Consider the following 18,027-nt stretch of genomic DNA (forward strand, 5'->3'; position numbering starts at 1 on the left):
AGTGGGGTGCCAGAATGGCATCTTTTTCCACACTATTAGAATATTTTCCAATTATTACTCTAACATTTTAATTCACTTTAACATTGTAACACAGCACTGTCTAAATGAAGAATGGGAATTGTGAATCTCTGTGTTAGACAGAGCATAGGAATCAGCACCCAATGAGCCAAATGCTGAATCATCAGGATTTCTGAATAATCTGATAGCAGATTATCAGAGTTTTGCTGACAATTTTTCTTCAATATCACTCATATTATTGACCAATTAATCTTTTCTGTGGGTGCAGAGCATGTACTCAGGGAAGGGAACCTCAGATAATATACAGTTCACATATTTATTTCTAGCCCTGTATAACCTGCTGCAACTGTAATTGGGCAGTCGTGCTATTGTTAATGTCTCCTTCAGTGCACAAGATTTCATGCATTTTTCTATTCATACTGTGTCCTCTTTTCCCTCTCCCTCACTTACACTGATCTCAATGGAACAGATCCAGGAGCTTGCTCCAAAAACAGAAAGGCAAATGAGTGAATACAATGGGCCACAGCGTGCTGGATCTAGCCTTGTTGTCTGCCCGTTAGCACTTCCCTTCTGAATGTAGGTCAGATAAAGTGACCTCTGCATCCGACAGCAAGGAGGAAACAGGCTCTGATCATTGAGTCTCTCTTGAGCCTTCGTGGAGAGAGGCAGCACAGAATGTTGGTGCAGCCAACTTTCTTAAATGAAGATTCATGTTCAGTAGTGCACTTAGTGTTTCAGTAATTTTTAAGTAATATTGTAAACATAAGTATTGTTTCATTAAGCCATCTTTGTTGTTTACATAATTCATTATGATTTATATGAATGTCATACATCATTACTTCACCACGTCATACGCTGATACTTTACTAAGAAAAACTAAGTAGGCAAACATATCTCAGCTCCTGTGGTTTTCTTTCTATTTGAATTTGGAGTTACAAAACATAACAGTGGTGATGAGGAAGTTCTAAAATGAAGCTGAGATGACTACCTGTTGAAAGCAGCGAGATGTTAGAGTTAAAAATGAAGTGCAGCACGTGGTTCTTCAGAAGGGGTGAGAGACAGAGAGAAGACAATATTCTCGGGTTCATAAACAGTGGTAACTGGGCGATAATAGTCATAAGTTTAGAACAAAAAAGCAGAAGTAGCTGACTGAAATAGCTATCAGAAAGATAGAGGCATTCAATTGCACAACAGATGACTGGAAAATGTATACTGAAAGAATTGAGCAGTACTCTGAAGCAAAGGAAATAGCCAAATGAGTGCCAAAAGGTGGAAAAGCGTAGAGTTTGTTTAGAAGTTTAATTAGTCCAACCAAACCAGTGAAAATGAGCTTTGCTGATGTCCTGAATATAATTCGGGAACATTTAGTATCAAAACCTTGTTGATTGCATTACACTTTTGGTTTCATAAGCAGAATTGAAAGGAAGAGGAGTCTATTACAGCTTATGTGGCTGAAATGAAGAGGTTGTCTGAGCATTGTCAGTTCAGTGTTGGTTTAATGATGCAATGATTGTTTATTTAACTTGTGAAATCTTATTTGAAAGTATTCAAAAGCATTCAAAAACAGCTCCAAACTGAAGAACAACTTATATTTAAAAGAGCAGTTGAAATCACTGTGTCAATGGAAACAGCAGCCAGAGATGCAATTGAGTTGTAGATGGTAATGAAAGTGAGCGCCAACAAAATTGCAATGTCTGAACAGAAACCTGCCTGGCTGAACAAATTGTGTTACTGTTGTGGCAGGGGCTCGCATACACAATACCAATATAGGTTTAAAGGTGAAACTTGCAGAAAATGCCACAAAGTAGAACACATACAAAGAACAAATATGATAAGTTTTAATCTACAATTTGAGAGGGAGAAGGGAAACTCAGAAGTATCAGTATTACAGTTGAACAAAGGGAACTATGGTGCTATGAGGGAGGAGCTGGCCAAAGTTCAATGGAACAATACCCTAGCAGGGATGACAGTGGAACAGCAATGGCAAGTGTTTCTGGGAATAATGCAGAAGGTGCAGGATCAGTTCGTTCCAAAGAGGAAGAAAGATCCTAAGGGGAGTAAGAGGAGGCTGTGGCTGACAAGGGAAGTAATGGATAGTATAAAAATAAGAGATGAAGTATAACATAGCAAAGACGAGTGGGAAGCCGGAGGATTGGGAAAGTTTTAAAGAGCAACAGACGGTAACTAAAAAGGCAATACGTGGTGAAAAAATGAGGTACGAAGGTAAACTAGACAGGAATATAAAGGAGGATAGTAAGAGCTTCTTTAGGTATGTGAAAAGGGAAAAAAATAGTTAAGACCAAAATTGGGCCCTCGAAGACAGGAACGGGTGAATTTATTATGGGGAACAAGGAAATGGCAGACGAGTTGAATGGGTACTTTGGATCCGTCTTCACTAGGGAAGACGCAAACAATCTCCCAGATATAATAGCGGCCAAAGGACCTGGGCAATGGATGAACTGAAGGAAATTTATATTAGGCAGGAAATGGTGTTGGATAGGCTGTTGGGTCTGAAGGCTGATAAGTCCCCGGGACCTGGTTGTCTGCATCCCAGGGTACTTAAGGAGGTGGCTTTAGAAATCATGGACGCATTGGTAATCATTTTCCAATGTTCTATAGATTCAGGATCAGTTCCTGTGGATTGGAGGGTGGCTAATCTTGTCCTTCTCTTCAAGAAGGGAGGAAGAGAGAAAACAGGGAATTAAAGACCGGTTAGCCTGGTGTCGGTGGTGGAAAAGATGCTGGAGTCAATTATAAAAGATGAAATTACGACACACCTGGATAGCAGTAACAGGATCGGTCCGAGTCAGCATGGATTTACGAAGGGGAAATCGTGCTTGACTAATCTTCTGGAATTTTTTGAGGATGTAACTATGAAAATGGATAAGGGAGAGCCAGTGGATTAAGCGTACCTGGACTTTCAGAAAGCCTTTGATAAAGTCCCACATGGGAGATTAGTAGGCAAAATTAGGGCACATGGTATTGGGGGCAGAGTACTGACATGGATTGAAAATTGGCTGGCTGACAGAAAACAAAGAGTAGCGATTAATGGGTCCCCTTTGGAATGGCAGGCAGTGACCAGTGGGGTACCGCAGGGTTCAGTGCTGGGACCGCAGCTGTTTACAATACATATTAATGATTTAGATGAGGGAATTAAAAGTAACATTAGCAAATTTGCCGATGACACAAAGCTGGGTGGCAGTGTGAAATGTGAGTAGGATGTTATGAGAATGTAGGGTGACTTGGACAGGCTGGGTGAGTGGGCAGATGCACAGCAGATGCAGTTTAATGTGGATAAATGTGAGGTTATCCACTTTGGTGGTAAGAACAGGAAGGCAGATTATTATCTAAATGGAGTCAAGTTAGGAAAAGGGGAAGTACAATGAGATCTAGGTGTTCTTGTACATCAGTCACTGAAAGCAAGCATGCAAGTACAGCAGGCAGTGAAGAAAGTTAATGGCATGCTGGCCTTCATAACAAGGGGAATTGAGTATAAGAGCAAAGAGGTTCTTCTGCAGGGCCCTGGTGAGACCACACCTGGAGTACTGTGTGCAGTTTTGGTCTCCAAATTTGAGGAAGAACATTCTTGCTATTGAGGGAGTGCAGCGTAGGTTCACAAGGTTAATTCCTGGGATGGCGGGACTGTCATAAGTCGAAAGATTGGAGCAACTGGGCTTGTATACTCTGGAATTTAGAAGGCTGAGAGGGGATCTTATTGAAACATATAAGATTATTAAGGGATTGGACACGCTGGAGGCAGGAACCATGTTCCTGCTGATGGGTGAGTCCAGAACCAGAGGCCACAATTTAAGAATAAGGGGTAGGCCATTTAGAACGGAGTTGAGGAAAAACTTTTTCACCCAGAGAGTGTTGGATGTATGGAATGCTCTGCCCCAGAAGGCTGTGGAGGCCAAGTCCCTGGATGCTTTCAAGAAAGAGATGGATAGAGCTCTTAAAGATAGCGGAATCAAAGGTTATGGGGTAAGGCAGGAACTGGATACTAATTGTGGATGATCTGCCATGATCACAGTGAATGGCGGTGCTGGCTCAAAGGGCCGAATGGCCTACTCTTGCACCTATTGTCTATTGTCTATAACATGTTGGGCAGACAAAAATAAATGGACTGCCCATGGAGAAGATAAAAAGTCAAGTTGCATTTTCAAAAAGAGTACTAATCTGCACGCTGTTGATGAAAAAGTCTGATAAAGATGCTGAACTGAAGCCTGCAGATATCCAATTAAGAACTTGTACTGGAGAAAGCATAACTCCCTTGGGAATGACATTTGCAACTTTGAAATACAACAACCAACAAGTCACATTAAGCTTGTATGTGGAAGGAAGAGAAGGGCCAGCATTGTGGGGCCAGGATTGGGTAAGACAATTATAATTTGATGGCAGACCCATCCACCATTTGCATGCCACATCCCCCTAAAATAGAGTCAACTGAAAGCAAACTAAGAAAGGTATTGGATGACACCACAGCATTATTCAAGGGTACCATTGGAAAACTCAAACATACAAAGGGTAAAATAGCGTTAAATGAAAATGCCACACCCAAATTTCACTCAGCCACAGTCCGGTTCCTGGTACCATCCATGATAAAGTAGCCAGTGAGCTAGGTCGCATGGAGGCTGAAGGATTTCTTTACAAGTTGGAGTGGAGCTCATGGGCAACACTAATGTTTCCAGGAGCCAACAAGAATAGGTCACAAAATCACACAAGACAAAGGAGCAGAAGTAGGCCATTTGGCCCATCGAGTCTGCTCCGCAGCTCCCCATGAGCTAAACTATTCATCGATCTAGTTCCAATTTCCGGCTTTTTCCCCATATCCCTTGATACCCTGACTAATTAGATACCTGTCAATCTCCTCCTTAAACACCCTCAATGATCGGGCCTCCACAGCCGTATGTGGCAATGAATTCCACAAATCCATGACCCTCTGGCTAAAATAATTTCTCCTCGTCACTGTTTTAACTGGGTACCCACTAATTCCAAGACTATGGCCTCTTGTCCTGGACTCACCCACCAAGGGAAACAACCTTTCCACATCTACTCTGTCCAACCCTTTCAACATTCGAAACGTTTCTATGAGATCCCCTCTCATTCTTCTATACTCTAATGAATACAATCCAAGAGCCGACAGACGCTCCTCATATGTTAGCCCCTGCATTCCAGGAATCATCCTCGTAAATCTTCTCTGAACTCTTTCCAACATCAGTATATCCTTTCTAAGATAGGGGGCCCAAAACTGCACACAGTATTCCAAATGAGGTCTCACTAATGCCCCATACAGCCTCATCAACACCTCCTTACTCTTATACACTATTCCTCTTGAAATGAATGCCAACATAGCATTCACTTTCCTTACCACCAATCCAACTTGGTGGTTAACCTTTAGGGTATCTTGCACGAGGACCCCCAAGTCCCTTTGCACTTCTGATTTTTGAATTTTCTCCCCATCTAAATAATAATCTGCCCGATTATTTCTTCTTCCGAAATGTACAACCATACATTTGTCAACGTTGTATCTCATCTGCCATTTCTTTGCCCACTCTCCTAAACTGACTAAGTCTCTCTGCAACCTTTCCGTTTCTTCAACATTTCCTGCTCCTCCACCTATCTTGGTGTCATCCGCAAACTTGGCCACAAAACCATTTAATCCATAATCCAAATCATCGATATACATTGTAAAAAGAAGCGGCCCCAACACCGACCCCTGCGGAACACCACTAGTAACCGGCAACCAATCAGAATAGGATCCCTTTATTCCCACCCTTTGCTTTCTGCCTATCAGCCAATGCTCCACCCATTTCAATATCTTTCCCATAATTCCATGGGCTGTCAGGATCTGTGATGATTTTAAAGTCACCCTCAACCCAGTACTGAAAGTTGATCAAGTCCCTCTGCCCGGGATAGAGGATATCTTTGAAAACCTTCCTGGAGGAAAACACTTCAGCAAAATGTATTTAACTGAGGCCTACCTCGTGGAGATGGAAGAAGAGTCCAAAGTGTTTCTCACCATAAACTCTCACAAGGGGCTTTATTGCTGTAATAGGCCTAGTTTTTGACTAGCATCTGCAGTACATTCTGGCAGAAAGCTATGGACCAGATACTGCAAGACTGCCGAGCCACTCAGTGTTACCTGGAGGACATCATTGTTACCAGTGAGGATGACAAGGAACATCTCCAATATCTCAAGACAATTAACAAGATTAGAAGATTTTGGGCCCAGGGCCCAAAGTAACAAGTGTGACTTCTTTAAACCAAGCATCTCCTACGGTGGTCACACCATTGACACTCAAGCATTACATAGGTGTACTGACAAGATCCAAGCAGTGGTGAATGCCCCAAGGCCAAATGATGCATCACAGTTGTGCTCCTTCTTAGGGTTTGTTAATTACTGTAACAGGTTCCTGCCAAACCAGGCTTTTGAGCTCCACCCTTTGAACTCATTGCCATTTCTTCCTGAATTGTAGTAATGGACAAAGCAGTGTGCGGTGGTTCTCTAAAAGACAAAGGAAGTGCTGATGCACACACTGTACTTGCACGTTATGAACATCGTCCACTGAAGCTTGCCTGAGATGCCTCGCCTTATGGTACAGGTGTAGTCATGTCACATGTTATGAGTGAGGAAAGTGAATGTCCCATAACCTTTGCATCATATTTCCTTATTGCGGCAGAGAAAAGTTACACATGGATTAACAGAGAGGATTTGGGTGTAAAATGTTTCAACCAGTACTTGTATGGGAGAGAGTTTACCCTCACTACTGATCATCTACCTCTAGTGTCCATTTTCAATCAGCAGAAGCCTGAATCAGAGATGGGCTCTGTTTCTTGGGGGACACAATCACAAGGTTGAATTCAAGAGGACATCTAATCATGGAAATGCTGATGGATTGTCCTGTTTACCCTTGGAAAATGAAATGCTTGAAAATTTACAAAAGAGGACACTCCTCTTGACGTATTATTCTGAATGCAAGTTGAAAATTTCTCTATTATGGCAGAGATGATCCAAAATCCCACACTGTCTCAGGCCTGCATGGCCACCCAAAGTGGCAGAAAGGTGCAGCAGAAATTCCAGTTTTTCCATTTTTACCAACATCATCATGAAATTGCCCTTGACGGGGGTTGCCTTAAGTGGGAATTGAGAGCTGTAGTATGTACCATCCAAGCTGAGAACTAAAGTGTTGGAGGAGCTACTGTACGTGGTCAACCATACACGTTCAAAATAAAAACGCTGGCTCGAAGCTTTGTCTGGTGCCCTGGGATAGATCAGATTGACCAGCTTGTAATGCATTGTTTAGGATGCCTATACATCTAGAAGATGCCAAGAGCAACATCTCTCTATTCCTGAGAATGGCCTGCATTGCCCTGGCAGAAGATCCATGTCGATTTTGCTAAATCATTCAGAGCCACTTCCAGGGTCTTGTAACCACCATGGAGAAGGCCCAAATCCTGAGATTGTTTCACAACCTCAAGCCTCGCCTTTCAAGCAGAGTGACACCCCCGCCCCACACCTCCTCATCAGAAAGACTATGTCCCGCGTGAGTGAGAAATCCGCCACAGCGGTTAAATCTCTATGCCTGAAAGTGACAATTTAAAATTTATTTAGCTGTGGGTATCTATATAGTAGTTGTATTAGAGTATACAGTTGTGTGTGTATGTGTATTTTATATATATATATATACACACACACACACACACTAATATACACTCACACATACTGCATATACATACATATACACACACATCCTGTATATGCATGCATGTACACACACATACATATGCACACACATATATATGTATATAAAAATATGACTGAAGAACAATGCATTACATATGAGTTGAGATGCATCCTATAGTGAGTTGGTGTTTATAGCTAAGCAACAAGGAGTGCAGTGTATTTAATATTTCAGTAATATTTAAATAATATTGTAAATATTGTTTTCTTAAGCTTTCTTTGGTGTTTATGTGTTTCATTACTATACGACATGTTTTTCTTTCAATTAGTTTCTGAGTAACAAAACATGACAGGCTCAAGGGACAAATTGACCTGTACCTGCTCCTTACATTACATTTCTCTGGAATACCCTGACAGCTTGCCAACTGCAAAGCCATTAAAATTGTTTTCAAAAACAACTTAAGGGTAATTGAAATGCATTTAATTTGTTTAAATTATTTAATTAATTAAAAAAATAGAAATCTTAAATTAAAACTACATATCTACACTTACTTTTTTCTCCCAGCAGTCATATGCTAACCTTCCTCGTCCTAAACCAGAAGGATGAAGAGAAGTAAACTCATCTCCTCTCTCCATGGTGCACTTCTAAAAGTTTGAATGGCGAGCCTAGTAACAGAAATCTTTATGTCCTTTCTATCACCTCTTAGAGTCAGAGAGACAAGTTGTATAGAAAGAGTTTTTATTCCATCAATTCCATACTGACCATGAACCACCTATTTATACTAATCCCACAATAATCCCATTTTCTCCTCTCATTTTCAGCATCTCCTCCCAGATTCTACCATTCGCCTACACACTATGGGCAATTCAGAGTGGTGAATTAACCTCCACCCACATTTCTTTGGGATGGAGGGAGGGAACTGGAGCAACTGGGAGCAACCAACATACTGACAGGAAAAACATGCAAATTCCACATAAACAGTGACCCAGTTCAGAATTAGACTCTGTTCCGTGGCACAGCGAGACAGCAGCTCGCCAAGCTGTACCACTGAGGTGGCCCCATTACAGAACTACCTATCCCTCAGTCAGCTCATTTTGGCTCATTAAAGATTCCAAAGCACAGCTCTGTATTTTCACTATCCACTTAATAACCAGAGTAAAAGGAGAAATAGACACAGGAAGAAAATCCTAAATGTCACAAAAATTGCTTAAAAGAATTACCAATTAAGTTATTTTGTCTGGTATTAAAGTGAGGGCTGGGGTGGGGGAGGTGGAAGGCTCAATATACAGTATATGACATTGCATAATTAATGCCTATTCTTGGAGCTTGCGCTATCCGTTGTCCACCAAAGCCTGCCCGACTCCCAGTATAAACTATTCAATACAACTAAAGCCATGTGTTGAGCTATATGGGAAGTCTGCAGTAAGGTGGGAGATGTTCATTGACCTTGCTAAGAGTGTGTGGGTGCCCATCTGGTTGGGTGGATACAGCATGCATTTATTCTGGTATGTGTGTCACTTCACAAGCCAGATTAGGAAAGAGTACAGCAAATATAACTTAACAGAAATAAGAAATTTTAAAATGTTCAAGTGATTTTGTGTGATGCGCCTCATTACTCTGCTGTCCACTGTCCATTGCCCTGACACTGTTTGACTCTCACAGTGCAAACCCTACCGCACAGCTGAAGCTTGCCTGTGGAACTGTAATGGAAGTCTTTAATACGATGGGAACATTTCATTGCCCCTTTCACTGGCACCCTCAAAACATGCTATATAGTTGACAGGCAAGAGCATGATTTCAACTTTTTTTTTCCTAGTCACAGGCACAGTATATACATGCGTTAATTTATGTATCATAAAGAATGTGAAGAATTTAAATTTACAAGTGAGAATTTATTAAGTAAATGATAGTTAAAGTAGAGACGTTCTCGGTTCATTGGTACACAATGGTTATCCAGAATTTTTAAACCAATGTTGTCTCATATTAAGTTGTAAATGAAGTTTCAATCAGTGGTTCTCTGCTGATTTTCAGTTGATTTGAGCAAATGACTAATATTGTTATTTTGTTGTTCCTCTCCACACCTTGTGGTGCATTGGGTGACAACCTTCCTGTTTCTTTAGCATTTATTTATTTTTAGTGAGGCTGATTTGCTAGCTCGACACTCAACCCAGCATGGATGGAAAGCATGCAAGGGACCAGCTGGATTCAAAGCCAGGACCACTTGCCTTGAAGTCTGGTGAGGATGCCTCTACACCACCGGTTGGCCTAAATGATTGAAATACAATCCCACAATTTCAATGAAGGGTTTATCCATGTTTGTTTATTTATTTATTTATTGGGATACAGCCCAGAATAGGCCCTTTCGGCCCTTCGAGCCATGCCAACCAGCGACCACCAATCTAACCCCAGTCTAATCACAGGATAATTTACAATGGCCTATTAGCCTACTAACCCATACGTCTTTGGACTGTGGGAGGAAACCAGAGCACCTGGAGAAAACCCACACATTCCATGGGGAAGATGTACAGACTCCTTACAGACAACACCGGAATTGAACACTGAACTCCGACACTCCAAGCTGTCGTGCTGACCGCTATGCTACCCTGGCACTGATGCTGAGAAAGTCTTTGGATAATACAAAAAGATTTGTGCAAATGATTTCAACAATTTCAAGCCTTGGCAAATTTTCTCTGGTACATTTGCATTTGGTGATTTGGGCCAACCACTGTCCATTAGCTTGACACTGTAACCTGTCCAACCCACTCAGAGTAAACCCATTGCACCCCGATAATCACATGTTGAGCTATAGCTGAAATTTCCAATGGAATGACGGCAGTTCATTGTCCCTTGTTTCAGGTTTTCAGTTTTGGACACCTTATGGCTGGAATGCAAGATGTTAAGCACATCTAACCCTTGCGGTACAGACTCTTCTGTGGAGTCAAAGATGCATGCTGAGCTGTAACTGAAGTTTCTAATGGGATGGATACAGTTCATCATCCCTTGTTCTGGTTGTGTTATCACCTGGCAGGTTACATCTGAAATGTCACTTTGACTTTCACCACTCAATTGTGAATACACAGCATACTATTTTGAATGAACGAGCATAAGTAACTATAGTTATAGAAACTGAAAGTTTTATATAAGAGTTCAATAGCTAGCTTTGTTTTGATAAACACAATACCTCTACATGTGGGCTTTTCTGCTGTCCACCGACCAGAGGCTCTGCATTCAAGTCTGTGTGATCCCATTAACGTGAACCCCTCAGCACAGCTGAAGTCGCATGTTGAGTTGAAACTGAAGCTTCCGATGGGATGGGAACAGTTCATTGCACCGTGTTCAGGTTGCATCATTTTCTCGCAGATTAGAACTGTAAGAGAAGAGTAGTATTTTCTCAGCTTTAAATTTTGCAGATATAATACCAATATTTTATAGGAAATTTTAATATAATTGAAGGCTAATGTTAAAATGAAGTTTTCTAGTACCTTCACAGTTGGGGTTTTGTGCAGTCCATTGCCCATTGCTTTGACACTGTAGATTTTTTGACCCTTTCAGTGCAAACCCTTCAACACAGCTGAAGTCACACATTGAGCTATAACTGAAGTCCCCAATAGGATGTGAGCAGTTCATCGCCCCATTTTCAGGGTCTGTCAATATTTGACAAGATGCAGCTAAAATATAGAATTTAAATTCCTTTAGCATTTGGAAAAATAAGTAAGGCATGGCATATTCATGAATTTGTAATATGTATAATATCAAAAAGCAAATCAGCAACAAGAATCTAACATCTGTTATTATTAACAAACATCCAAAGTTAAGACAGGGTAATTAGCTTAGTACCTTTACAGTTGGGAATGGGTGCTGTCCATTGTCCATTGGCTTCACACTGAAGCACTTCTGACCCCTGCAGCAGAAATCCTTCTGTGCAGTCAAAGGAGCACGTTGAGCTGTAGCTGAAGTCTCCGATGGGATGGGTGCAGTTTACTATCCCTCGTTCTGGCTGTGTTATTGTCTGGCAGGTTACAGCTGTAATGCAATTTTGACTTTCACCATTCAATTGTGAACACACAACTTTTTTTCCAAAGAAACAGGCTAAAGTAGCAATTGTTGTTATAGAAATTGAACAAAATTTTACCAAGTTCAGTACATAACACAAGCTAGTTTTTCTCTGATGAATACAACACATCCACATGTGGGCATTTTTGCTGTCTACAGTCCAGAAGCTCTACATTCAACTCCTATCACCAAAACAGCTTCATGATCATGTTAAGCAAAATTGCAAATCCATCCAAAGGGACTGATGATTTGAACATTTATCTTCCAGCACACATGCTTCTCTACCATCTCCAAGATTTATTACTCATATTCTGATCCTCAATCTTCACCAAATAATATTCTCCCAATCTTAATGAGAATTGCTTATGCAAAGTGTTTTTGGTCACAAGCCAAGGCATTGAAGGTGCTAAAGTGCTTTCGTCTAAGAAGGTATTATTTAAATTAAGGAAGTATTATATTAATGTAATTTGCCTTCTGACTAAAGAGATGGAGTTATTAATTAAAGAAGAAAGTAGGCATAATTTGAATGTGTTCTTGTATTTCTTAAATCTTTATTTAAGAAAATAACGTTCCTACTACTGTCTCTTTAATCTGACAGCAGTTATAAGGATCCTGCACTGACCTGACCTTCCACGGGACCTGTGAAAACAGCCTCACATTAAAATACTGGATGAAAACCATTATGTATTCCATAGAAAATATTATCATCTTGTTAAGGCAATGATATAGATGACTTGGTAAGTTACAAAATATCAAACGCAGTGAGTTTAATCTGCTGATGCTTGTGCTTTGTTGCTCACTGAGCAAGATGTTAAGTGTGAGAAAGTTGTTTTTGGGGTACTTATTGCTTGGATTTTGTCATCAATGTGGTGTCAAAATGTTACAGAGTTTTTCCAGTGGTTGAGAATCAACTTCACAAAGCGCTACCAACAGATCTGCCAAATTCCTTGCATACATGTTTACAAATGAAATTAAATATGGGGAGGGATGATAATCCTGGAGAATGCATTGCAGCTGCAGTACACAGCGACAGTGTGAACATTTGCAGACAATTCCCATGACTAAATGTAGGCAATATTAATTAGATCAGAATCTTCCCAAAAATAAAAATTCAAAAACAATAAGTAACATAAGAGGTAAAGATTAAAAAGTTCAGTTTGCCTTAGATTAATAGGTGATTTTGTATTCAAAATTTCCAGAATCATCCACCACAAATCATTTTGCTGACCTTATTTCATAGAGTCATAGAACATTACAGCTGAGAAACTGGCCATTTGGCCCATCTAGTCTGTGCCAAACCATTAATCTGCCTAGGCCCATTGATCTGTACCGGGTTCGTAGCCCCCCATATCCCTTGCACTCATGTATTGAAGGATGTATGCTTAAGCTGCTGCTCTCCTCCTTCTACACCCATGACTGAGTGAGTAGGCACAGCCCAAATGCCATCTACAAATTTGCCATTTACACAACAGTTTTTGGCAGAATCTCAGATGGTGATGAGCAGGTGTACAAAAGTGAGATAGATCAGCTAGTTAAGTGGTGTTCAACAAAAACTTTGCACTCAACATCAGTAAGACCAAGGAATCGATTGTGGATTTGAGGAGAAGGAAGGCAGAGGGACACACACCAGTTCTCACCGAGGGGACAGCAATGGAAAGGGTGAGCAGTTTCACGTTCCCGGGTGTCAACATCTCTGAAGATCTATCCTGGGTCCAACATATTGATGCAATCATGAAGAAAGCATGTCAGCAGCTGTATTTAGTTATGTTTGAGGGAATTTGGTATGCCACCAAAGACACTAACAAATTTCTACAGAAATACTGTGGAGAGAACTCTAACTGGTTGCATCACTGTCTGGTATGGAGGGGCCACTGAACAGAACTGGAAAACACTGCAGAGGTTTGCAAACTCTACCATGGGCACCAGCCTCCACAGTATCAAGGACATCAGGGGTTATGAAGTAAGAAACTGGGAGGTGATAGGTGGAACAGGTAAAGGGCTGAAGAAGGAATCCAATAGGAGAGGATGGAGAACCCATGGGAGAAAGGGGAGGAGGAGGGTGAACCTCCCACATTCTTACTTCATACCTACACCCACACCCACACACCCTCCCCCTTACTTGGTTTCACCTATCACCTGCCAGCTTATACTTCTCTCCTTCCCCTCCCCATCTTCTTGTGCAGGCTTCGACTCCTTCCCCTCCAGTCCTGATGAAAGGTTTCATCCAGAAATGTTGATTGTTCATCCTCTCCATAGATGCTACTTGGACTATTGTGTCAGTTCCAGACACGTCAGTATAGAAATGTGGAAGCTTTGGAGAGGGAGCAGGGAAGATTTACCAGGATGCTGTTTGGTTTAGAGAACATGTCTTCTGAAGGAAGATTCCACAAGCTATCTCCATTTCCTTTGAAGTGAAGGAGGATGAGAAGCAACTTGATAGAGGAGTAGAAGATGATGAGAGGCAGAGACAGTGGCCAGCCAGCACCTTTTCTCAGGGCAGCAACTGTTAATACCAGAAAAAATAATGTCGAGGTGAATGGATGAAAGATTAGGGGAGATGACAGGATTTTTTTTGCACGGAGTGGCAAATGACTGGAATGCACGGTGGAAGGCGGAGGCTGATACATTAAAGACATTTAAGACATTTTTAGATAGAAAATAAATGAAAGGTTATGAGCTCTGTAGAAGGAAAGGGTTAGATTGATCATAGGGTAGGTTAAAAATTCAACAAAAGATTGTGGGTCAAATACCATTCTAAGTTCTATGCATTCCTAAATTGAAGAACATAGCCCCATAAACTCAAACCCAAACATGTTAAAAGCAGAACAGACTGCTCTTACAGAACTGACACATGAAATACCTACAGCATGCCCTTTCCTACTCACTTACCTTCCCCCTCACCTGGTTTCATCTATCACCTGCCAAGCTGTTCCCCTCGCCTCTTCCCTCACCTTCTTATTCTGGCTTCTGCCCCCTTCCTTTCCAGCCCTAATGAAGGCTCTTTGCCTGAAAGGTCAATTGTTTATTCCTCTCCATAGGTGCTACTTGGAGTATTGGTTTCAGTTCTAGTCACCCCATTATAGGAAGGATATGGAGGTGCAGAGGAGATTTACTAGCATGCTGCCTAGATTGGAGAACATGTCTTATGAAGAAAGCTTGATCAAATTAGCGCATTTCCCTTTGGAACGAAGAAGGATGGGAGGCAATTTGATAGAGGTGTATATGATAAGAGACACTGATAGTGGCCCGACAGTACCTTCCTCAGGGCGGCAATTGCTCATACCAGAAGACATCATTTTAAGGTGTGTGGAGGAAAGTTTAGGACAAACGTCGGAGGTAAGTGTCTGGATTGCACAGCAGGGGGTTGTGGTGAAGGCTGATACTTTAAAGATACCCAAGAGATTTTTAAATAAGCACACAAATGAAAGAAAAATTCAGAGTTAAAGGCTAAGTAGGAGGGAGGGGTCAGATTGATTGTGGAATAGATTACGAAGTTGGCACAGCACTGTGGGCAAAGTGGATCTGCACTGTACTGTACCGTTGTGCATTGTGATGAGCACAGTTTTCATAAAGCAGATTAGCAATAGAAATCTGACATTTGTTTTGATACTTAATAATAAAAATTCAAAGTGAAAACTAGTGGAAATTAGCTCAGTACCTTTACAGTTGGGAATGGGTGCTGTCCATTGTCCATTGGCTTCACACTGAAGCACTTCTGACCCCTGCAGCAGAAACCCTTCTGTGCAGTCAAAGCTGCAGGTTGAGCTGTAACTGAAGTCTCCAAAGGGATGGGTGCAGTTTACCATCCCTCGTGTTGGCTGTGTTATTGTCTGGCAGGTTACAGCTGAAATACAATTTGGATTTCACCATTCAATTTTCAATACACAGAATATTATTTTTAAGGAATGGGCATAAATAACTATCGTTATAAATGTAATGTCCTGGTTAAGATTTTTACTGCTATGTTGCAGGTATTTCATTTCAGCAGTTCTGTAAGAGCAGTCTCTTCTGCCTTTAGTGTGTCTGGGTTTGAGCTAAAGGTAAGGGGCTATGTTGTTCAGCTTAGGAATGTTGTACCAGCCAATCAGGATGGTGGAATTGGGAGAAGGTTCAAGGGAATGCTGGGTGTAGAGATTTTTGTGGGTTGAGGTCTTTTTGGTGGGAGCTGAGAGAAGACAGGCGGGAAGATGGGTAGGGATGTTATCCCAGTTGCAAAAGGAGTTTGTACAGATGAATGGTTTCAAGGGGGAAGGACTAATATTCCCATGGGGGAGACCGTTTACTAGAGATGAATTTTGAGCAACACTCGGAAGGTTGTGTGCATGAAGACCTAGGATCCAATGTGTGAGTTAAAGACAACTTGAAGATGAGCTCCAACTTACGTGCACATTTGGACTGGGTTACAGTAGTGGGCCCTTTTATTTATTTTTTTCTTTTTTCTACTAACTGCTCAATAAAGATGAAATTTGTAAATATACTTTCTTTATATTTGTATGCAGTGTACAATCTGTTATTTCTTGCCGATGACTAATTGCACGAAGGCAGTAATTACACAATATTCACACAGATTGGGATTCAGGTGGTCAAGACAGCCCAACTTGCCAGTCTGGTGGGACACCCAAGCACTCTGACCTTAGATATCAGAGTTAGAGAAAGGCGATTTTCTCACCGCTGAGTCTAGTGGCTGTTAGTGAGGGGCTAATGAGCTGCATCTCTAGAGATTACCGGTAAAAAGGGACTTCACAGAAATTGAAAGTGTTATAGAAGAGTTGAACGCATATCACAAGCTCGATTTCCTTTGATGAATACAATACCTCTACAGGTGGGTATTTCTGCTGTCCAACGTCCAGAGGCTCTACATTCAAGTCTGTGTGATCCCATTAATGTGAACCCTTCAGCACAGCTAAAATCACACCACGACCGGTAACCGAAGTGATCGATGGGATGGGTGCAGTTATAGGTTCCTCTGTCTGGACTTCTCAGCATGTCACATTTCATGGCTGAAACATTAGTGATAGTATTCTCATTGATTCTGTTAACGTGCATATCACCTGATTTTTCTTGATTTCTAACATGCCAAATAGTAGAAGGGACAGAAGGACGAATTTCTTAACATCAACGGTTGAAAATAATTGGAATCCATTGTCCCCAGAAAACTTGCAGATGATTATCAGCTCTGTGATTTTAAGGCTGCAGTTATGGGCACGCAGGAATCAGGGGATGTGGACTTCCACTGGAATAATCACCCATGCTCTTACTGAATGCAGAGCAGATGTGAAGAGCGGAGTAGCCACTCTTGTTCCTATTTGTTATTTATCCATACTTCATTTTAATCACTTCTTCCTCTCTTCCCACCAAAAATACTTTGCGATGTCATACTAAGCAAAATTGCAAATCCATCCAAAAGAAAAGGATTGATGATTTGAAGACATTTTCCATTATCTCCAGTATTTTTTTTTGGGTGTTCTGATCCTCATTCTTCACTTAAATATTATCATCAAAGAGTTGATCACATCCCAATCTTATAAAATTGCTTATGCAAATTGCTTTTGTTCATAACTGATGACATTGAAGGTGCTCAGATGTTCCAGCCCGATTTAGTATTATATACAGCAGAAGCAACTTGTCATATGATAACAGAGCTTTATAATTTTGAAAGATAAGAGTAAATTGGATGTGATCTCAACTATGCATCTGGGGAAGGATGTGAGTAGTGATGTATATAGTCCATCTCTTTTTCAGCCTCTTCAGAAAGTAGAGGTGTTGGTGAACTGTGGAGGATGTGTTCTGTGACCATGAGAGGTTGTACAAGATGAGCACTGACAGGAGTTCAAAACTGCTCACAGATTCCACTGCTGTGCAGCCAAAGTGGTGGTGGTTGGGGGTGGTGAGTGTGTAGGTTTTCCTGAAGTTAATAACCATCCCTTTGGCTTGTTGACATTGAGCAAGAGATTGTTTGCCTGGCACCAGGCCTTGAGCTCTTCCACCTCCCCTCTGTAGGCCATCTCATTGTTGATGGTGATGAGTCTCACCACTGTTGTGTCATTGGCAAACTTGATAATGTGGTTGCTTGGATGTTTGTCTGTGCAGTCATATGTGAGCAGTGTGTACAACAGGGGACTCAGCACACAGTCCTGGGGGGCACTCATGTTGGATGGTGGGGAGGAAGGAGTGGTTGTGCATCCTAACAATCTGAGGTCTGTTGGTTAGCAAGTCCAACACATTGGGTATTTAGATTGAAGAGTAGGAGTCTGTTCAAAGTCTGTGGGAAAGT

At 41.4% G+C, this 18,027-nt stretch overlaps 1 protein-coding gene across 5 annotated transcripts in view; it reads right to left on the bottom strand.

Annotated features, from left to right (window-relative positions):
* LOC134354762 (P-selectin-like) overlaps nucleotides 1-18,027 on the bottom strand; it is a 146,378-nt gene that overhangs the window by 24,238 nt on the left and 104,113 nt on the right. For all 5 annotated transcript variants that reach the window (XM_063063984.1, XM_063063983.1, XM_063063986.1 and 2 more), the window contains exons 16-20: nucleotides 16,568-16,753; nucleotides 15,412-15,597; nucleotides 11,538-11,723; nucleotides 11,183-11,368; nucleotides 10,882-11,067 (exon numbers count right to left, since the gene is read on the bottom strand). In XM_063063984.1, coding sequence (XP_062920054.1) covers nucleotides 10,882-11,067; nucleotides 11,183-11,368; nucleotides 11,538-11,723; nucleotides 15,412-15,597; nucleotides 16,568-16,753 — 930 coding nt within the window. The remainder of the gene's footprint in view (nucleotides 1-10,881; nucleotides 11,068-11,182; nucleotides 11,369-11,537; nucleotides 11,724-15,411; nucleotides 15,598-16,567; nucleotides 16,754-18,027) is intronic.

Source organism: Mobula hypostoma, chromosome 12 (genome assembly GCF_963921235.1).
Source record: "Mobula hypostoma chromosome 12, sMobHyp1.1, whole genome shotgun sequence".
NCBI classification, from domain to species: domain Eukaryota; kingdom Metazoa; phylum Chordata; class Chondrichthyes; order Myliobatiformes; family Myliobatidae; genus Mobula; species Mobula hypostoma.